Here is a 7,526-nt window from a genome sequence, read left to right as displayed (position 1 = left end):
CTGATCACCATATGGCGATGGTGTGGAACTTGTGTGGTACAGGATTGAGCAGTGGAGATAAATGGATGACTGGCAACATGTCCTGTGACCTCCAGAGGTCATTCACCCCAAGGCCAAGGAACACTGTGTTCAGCACACCATCAAAGCAAGTGTGTGCAGGAGACACCTTAACTTCTGTGTGGGCAGGACTTAGAGGTGAATAATGGGGTTTAGAGTTTGTATCGTCTGAGCTGGATGTAGAAGGAACTGTATAATTTCTTATTGTGTACTGTAAGTATACAAAATCAACGTGAATCACTCCATGGACAGAAGAAAACTTAGAGAAGGAGAGGTAAATTAAGATAAATGCCAAGCCTGTGGACACAAGAAAGGTGTATGACGTGTAAAAGACAGAACTAGGCTAAAGATGACATGAGGTTCTGTGGAAGATCATCAATTCAGGATGAAATAACACACCTGATGAGGAAATGAGGTCAATGTACGCAGGTGCCTCACATACCCCCCTCTTTCCCCCTTCCTCCCTCTTTCCCTCATTCCTTCTTACCCTTTGATGTTTCTCCTTTTCTTAATGTAAAGGTCAGATTCTTGCTCTTAGGATTTATGGTACTGTTGATGTGTTTGTTATACAGTTCTTAATGTTTTTATTTTATGTATGTGAAGCATGAATCTACAGGTGTCATCTAAAGAAAGTTTAAAGGTGATCTTAAATAGTTTGAATATTTTAGTGATAATATATCATCATCTTGGACATTTTGTCACATCTTTATAAAGACATCCAAAATATCTGCATTTAGAAGAAGAGTCAGTGACCCTGTAAATGAGATCTTTCTCCCCTCATTGCATGCACACAAACAGTTTCTCTGCTTTTAATCTGCCAGCCGCACTTGTTGTCCTGCTCTGCTTCTTCTTTTTGTACATTCATGTGAATAAACATTTGTTTAGTGTAACTTAGTGTTGAAAGGAGCAGCCAATTAGACCTGCTGGGCTTATAACGCATACACACTGATGCCAAAACACATCAAATGGGCATTTCATGGATTAATCACAGAGGAAAGACATGTGCGCATGAAGAACCCCACGTAGAATATTTGTAGTACAACCAGTCACGGTGTGTAACTGAGACCTGCACTTCAAGTCAAGTCAGTTTTCATTTTTGCAGCGCACGTTGTTTCAAAGCAGCTTTACGGAAAATAACAGTGTCTAAAATTATGTAAGGTCCTTTTTCAGTTTAGTTAAAAAAATGATGTCTTTGTCATAAGTGTGGGGGGTACGAGAAATGTTGCGAAGCTTTGGCCATTGGGCTTTGATTACATCTGCTTGAGCATAGTCCCTCCCCTCTCCTGCAGAGTACACTATATATACACACACGCAGTCAGACAGATCTGTTCACTAGCTCTCCTACTCTCCTACTCTGAGTTGGAACGTGTAAGATCTGTGTGTAGCCTGCCTGAGCTTGAGATTGTAGGGAACCAAGTAGGCACATGGTTGTTCATTTGTAAGTGTGATCCCACTTGAGAAAGAGACAGTGATAAAGAGAGAGAGAGAGGGAAAAGAGGGAAAGGTGCCAGAGTCAGTATAAGAGAGACAGAAAGAAAAAGAGAAGAGGCAGGGCGAGAGTATAAAGCATTTCCACCTGTAATACAATGGAAGACTGTGCAGTGTCTTTCTGGATTTACATCGGAGTAATGTCCATCCTTGTTGGTGGAGCGGTGAAGAAGTTTCTGGCATTCCATATCGGTGCCATGCCCTCAGTAGTGGTGTGGCTGGGTGCCACTCTGCTGGTGGAGAGACTGTGTGCCCTGTGCATGCCCGCTGTGCTGGCAAGATTGGTCCTCTGTGTGTCCTGCTGGCTGTACTTTACGTGGGCCACCCCCAAACCCTTCCTGCCAGTTGAAGACAAAGCTGTCTTCATCACAGGTAAGACCAAACATGAAGAAGCAGAACAAAAACATAATTTGGGCATTAAATGAAAGGGCATGTGTCATAGTTTAGTCTGCATTTATAATTAGTGCTCGTGTCATTTTTTTTTTTTTTCTCATTCGCGGCTGACTCAGAGGATCATTATGTATTGACCTGAAATGCATGTGAATTGATAAGCACAGATTGTACAAACAGATGGGAAATGTAGGTCATGCTGGGTGGATTCTGTTGTGCAAAATTGCCACAATTATATTATGATTGCTGTTGTTTTTGTAACAGTAACTTTAAGAGGTTAAAGGAGAATGTGTTCCGTCTGCATTGTGACCGACTGAACAACAAATGTGTACACTTCTTGTCAGGATATGCTGTGATTTTGTATGGGAAGTCCCATATTAATTACTCTAATGATCAGAGTCACTTCTGCTCCCCAAAACATACTGTCTCTTATGTCTTATGAATATCCTGTACTTCTCTATCCATAGACCATAACAAGCTGAATGAAATGATCAGCTCACTATCAGTATTGACCCATATTTTATGGCAATGAGGAAAACACATGGTATGACTTAAATGATATTGGTCATGTGCCTTTCTATTCAAACTAAGCCAAGTATTTGTAAGAGATGCATTCTGATTGACCTGACAATCTGATGTGTTGTGTGTTAACCTCTATTGTGTCCTGCCGCTGAACTAGAGAGTACTCTATGATGATTTGGCTTCTTCTTACTTGGCTGAGCTAACCTGATTCTAAATTAAATGATCTTATGCAACAAAATTGCAGTGTAAGTCATAAATCAAATCAAAGAGCTGCCGTGTTGTACCTGGTGGTGTACTTAAAACTCATTTACAAATTACAGCTGTATTTCTCCACTTGCAGCTTTGTAAACTGCTTCTTTGTGTGCTCTTTGAGACTTCTGCAGTTACAGTGAGTGTACTGCTTTAAAGGGATAGTTCACCCAAAAAAAAAAAAAATCTGTCATCATTTACAGTACTCACTCTCATGTCGTTCCAAACCTGTATGGCATGAGGGTGAGTAAATGATGACAGAATTTTAATTTATGGTTGACCTTTCCCTTTTTCACACTAAGTACATTGCACATTTTGTCCAGTCACCAAGATTTTAAAAATGTTTTTCCTTTTTTTCCCTCTGTGAGGCTTATTAAACATACAAATAATGTTCAAATTCAAATCCTACAAATGCAGAACGTTTTATGGTTGGGGATTAAAAAATATATTAGCACAATATCAAAACAATAAAAGTCAATGGGAAGTTCTTACTATACTGTAGAAAAGCAAACGTGTGTTTGTATGTATGAGATCTGCAACCAGCAGCTCTTAAAAAGAATCTCACCAACACTGTGGAATTTCTAGTTCAGACCTTGAGGAATAAAGGCAATTATGTGTTGATTTATTTGACTAAGCGCTTTTAGAACTCCTGTTTAATCTGGATCATAAGCTCCTTCAGTAGCTATGTACTTCATTTGAGCACGTATCTTTTAGTTCAGTATGATTTCTTGATCCACTAAAGCCCAAAGCATCCCTAAACACTTAAACAATTGCTTGATTGCTAATTATTCAGCCTTTTCTGCAGCTGAGGCAAACCACAATACTATATGTATGTGTATAATAAATGTATCACACTCGTATGCCTGCATACTGTATCCTGGGCTTTTAGAATGAAAATGTTATAGTTTATTTCCCTTACATCTCTTTAGGTGGAGTTCCCAAACAGGTAAGTTTTTCCTGTTAATGATTTTATGTCGTTAAATTGTTAATGTCAGTTCATTTTTGACCTTGTCAAGTTTTTTATTTCTTTAAGCTGCCATGATAAATAAACAGGCCTTCCGTTGGTTCACTTAGCAGGGCAAGGGGTTAAGTTCAGTCGGTTACTCCAAGGCAGCTTATGTCCACTTTGATGGACGTGGGTTTCTCAGAAATAACTCATATGGGTTCCTTAAATCCCCCAAAGCTGTCTGCCGTCTATTGGCATGGTAACCAGCAGCAACCCAATCAACCCCTTTCATGACTTGTTTTAATACACGTATACAGAACCAGCGTGAGCTTCTGAGGTTGGCACAGGGCACACTACTTGATTATGTTTTCTTCATTTTCTTGTCTTTGTTTTTGTACTACCAGCTAGCATGTAATGACATGGTATCATACTTTTAAGTAATATTTCTGATGGACATTATGTTTTCTTAAATTACCCTTTTCAGAGCTCTTATGCCAAAAACCAAACGAAAGTGGAAAACCTGTAAACCTCTTACAAAGCCAGCAGAAAGGCACAGTCAGGGTTTGAATTGCTGTGAGGCAGGGGGTTAAGGTTACCAAATTGGCTGACTACACAAGCTAAAGTCGTTAGTTTGGAGAGAGTCAAGCTGGAAAAACACCTATAGACTACAAGGCCAGTACACCTTGTACTGTACATGTTAATCACCAGCTTTGGGAATATAACATTAAAGTGTGTTGTTCACTATGCCAGAACTCCCAACACGTAAACTTCTGTAATCCTGACTCCTAATTAATCAGAGGCGTCTGTTTCTCAAAGAATGTTTCCTTTCTATATAATGAAGCCAGCTTTCTTTGATAAAAATGTTTTTGTTGTTAAGGAGGATTTCCATAAATTGCCCAATAGAGGGAACATTTACACTCTCTGTACATAAATGTATGTTTTTATAAGAAATTCCTTCTTTTAACTTTGATGATAGTCTGTAAATACTGCATAGCTAGCTAAAACTAAAGACTGTGTGTTCACATCTTGCTTTCTCTCAATTTCACATTGCCAGTAAATCATGATGGCTGAACTAAGCTGTGATTAGCACCAGGTTCTAGCAGCATGAAGGTGTGAACTTCTAGTGTTAAATAAACACACGCTCTCATCTCTTCATCTGTCTGCACTAACGTTTGCTTCTTTTGACTATCCCCACTCGAGTTGTGGAGATTTGTAAGAATCAATCAGCCTAATTCGTTCAGAACCCAACATTTCTATGAAAAGTATGATGTCAGTCCGGATCTGTAAATGAGCTACTAAGTACCAATTGACGTTAGTCTGTATGTGAGATGAAGGGCAGGGGGAAATCTGATCACTTAGCATGAGGCACACTCCATTGTGTTTACATGCTGAAGACAGCAGCAGGAAGCACGATTAATCCCACATCATTCAGAGACCTGAATGCAAGCCACTCAGGTCTTGCATGTGAGCTCACAAGTGAGTGAGGTGAAAGATGTATATGTCTTGGTCCCACATATTATTTAGATAAATACATTATTTATTTAAACACTTAAGCTACTTAGAATGTATAAATGTCATATATTTTTTCATCATTTTTTAATTATTATTATTTTCTTATATTTTGACACTTAAAAGTATTATAAATATTAAAAAATTATACTTAGAAATATTATTTAATTTGAATAATTATTTTATATTATTATTATTATTATTATTATTATTATTATTATTATTATTATTATTATTATATTGGCTATTATTTTTTTAAAGAAGCATTTGGATTCTTTCTGGTTGTTAAATCTTTCTTGTTTCCAGAGAGCTGACTTTATATATCCTGCAAACATGATCTTGAGTAATTGATTTGAAAAATAGAAAAGGCATACATAAAAGGGAAGTTAGTTCTAAAAGTGTAAATTGATTTGTTTGCAGATGCCAATTGGTTTGATATTTTGCATCTAATGCAATGGCATTCAGGCATTTTTAAAGGGATAATTCACCCAAAAATTAAAATTCCGAGAGCTCTCTGACCCTCCCATAGTCAGCAAGGATCAGCTACGAGAATACTTTTTGTCCTCCAAGCCCTGTTGGCTTTACTGTGATCATGTGTGTGTGTGTGTGGGTGGGGGGGGGGATTCAGAAGTGGCTCATCGGGGCTCTGGCAGGCCTTTTCCTTACCCAATGTCCCTGGAGCAACTCCAGAATGCAAGCCAGTTGAGTGTAGGATGAGATATGCTAGACCCGAAATGTCTAATAATACCCGTATCAATGTTACATAACAACACACAGTAAATATTTGGAGGAAAAGGAAGGGGAGGGACACCTCTGGCACTCTCGCCATGCCTAGTTGGTCAAGTCAGGTAAAGAGGTTAAACAGATAATTAAGGTTTAAGTGTAGCATCATGAGGCCAGAGTTCAGAAAGGATTCACTTGGCACAGATGCATGAGATGTAGTCAGACCTCAAGCTACACCACCAAATACTTTTGAAGTAATTCCTCATATTTCATTTAGGAGATTATAAATGCAAAAATTCCAAGAGAATGCACATAGATTTTTTTTTTCGTTTACTTGTGCATATCTAGTACCTTAGTTGGAATGTTGCATCAAAAGCACAGTACAGGCATTTTTCAGGGGGATGAATATTCACAGTATGGTGCCGTTTGTCTGAAATTTGGCACACTGGATGCGACTTGCAAAAACATCAGAACTAATATGCAGATTTCCCTGTGTGATCATCTTTTTGGCTTTCACTCATTCATTTTAAATGGAAAGTGCTAATTTTTCCACGTAGTTCCTAGCATTACCTAAGAATTAGAATTACCAGAATTATCTGGAACCTTCTTAAGTACCAGCTGGGGAACATGTACCCCTGGCTGTGAATAACTGACCAGGGCAATATTAATAAAATAAATAAATAAATCTGAAGAGTGACAATAAAAAGTTAAATTGCCAGGTAGGTGCATTTATCACAACAGTGGCATAATTTATTAATAATCATAATCAGTTAAAGTCTGTTATTCTTGATTACTTTTCTTAGCTCCCCCATCTCAAGCCCCATCCTTCTGCAGGCTCGATGTGTTTATTGAAAAATATCTGTTATGGATAACATTGAGAAAGCGAGGGCACAGCTAGTGTACCGACAGATATGTGCGTGTCCTCAGAGGACCTTGAGATAACATTTGCATAGAGGTGTGATTGTGTTTGTGTGTTTGTTCTCCCTGTACACTGAGTAACTGCTGTTATCATAACTGGTGTATAATTGTTTGTCACACATTCACAAATTAGAGGTGAAAAGTGAGGCCACTGACCTCTGGACGGTCTATAAAAAATGTTCACGCATCACTGTTTTATTATTATCGGGGTTTCTTTAGGTTTACAACTTTGACTTCTCTGCCAAACTAAAGTAACGCAGAATGGAATACGTTTATTTTGGATGGAAACAAAATTCCTAACAATCAATTTTAAAAGAACAACGATTATAAAAACTGGCACTCACAGAAAACTTTCATTTCTAAATCCCAGCGGTTCAATTATGTTGTAGACCTCACATTGAGAGAAATATTCATGTTTGTGTATCTATTCATGTCACTTTTGTTTCCAGAATCTGTAGTGTACTGTCGCTCAATTCCAAGAACAACTTGCACATCAGGTGTAGGAAAAGAACAGAAAGTCTGCTGTTATTCTACTTTTTTTTTTTTAGCATTCATCTGCATGTTGGGGGTAAAGTTCCTGTTGGTTTATACGTTAACTGTACTCAAATGACCCTCATAAAGATCGGATGTTACATTTCCTTATTAATGTGTTGTTCCTTTCCACCACTTCTGTAAATGTGTGTTCTGTGTGTGTGTGTGTGTGTGTGTGTGTGTGTGTGTGTGT

The 7,526-nt window shown here is 38.2% G+C and overlaps 1 protein-coding gene across 1 annotated transcript in view; it reads left to right on the top strand.

Moving 5' to 3' along the window:
- Window positions 1–1,387: 1,387 nt before the first annotated feature.
- LOC107696685 (corticosteroid 11-beta-dehydrogenase isozyme 2-like) overlaps window positions 1,388–7,526 on the top strand; it is a 14,294-nt gene continuing 8,155 nt past the window's right edge. The window contains exon 1 of the mRNA XM_016497142.1: window positions 1,388–1,917. Within this exon, the coding sequence (XP_016352628.1) occupies window positions 1,644–1,917 (274 nt within the window). The 5' untranslated portion in view covers window positions 1,388–1,643. The remainder of the gene's footprint in view (window positions 1,918–7,526) is intronic.

This window comes from Sinocyclocheilus anshuiensis, unplaced genomic scaffold, assembly GCF_001515605.1.
Source record: "Sinocyclocheilus anshuiensis isolate Anshui unplaced genomic scaffold, SAMN03320099.WGS_v1.1 scaffold354, whole genome shotgun sequence".
NCBI lineage: Eukaryota > Metazoa > Chordata > Actinopteri > Cypriniformes > Cyprinidae > Sinocyclocheilus > Sinocyclocheilus anshuiensis.
The sequence above is the reverse complement of the archived record's forward strand: the minus strand, read 5'-3'. Positions and strand labels throughout refer to the sequence as shown.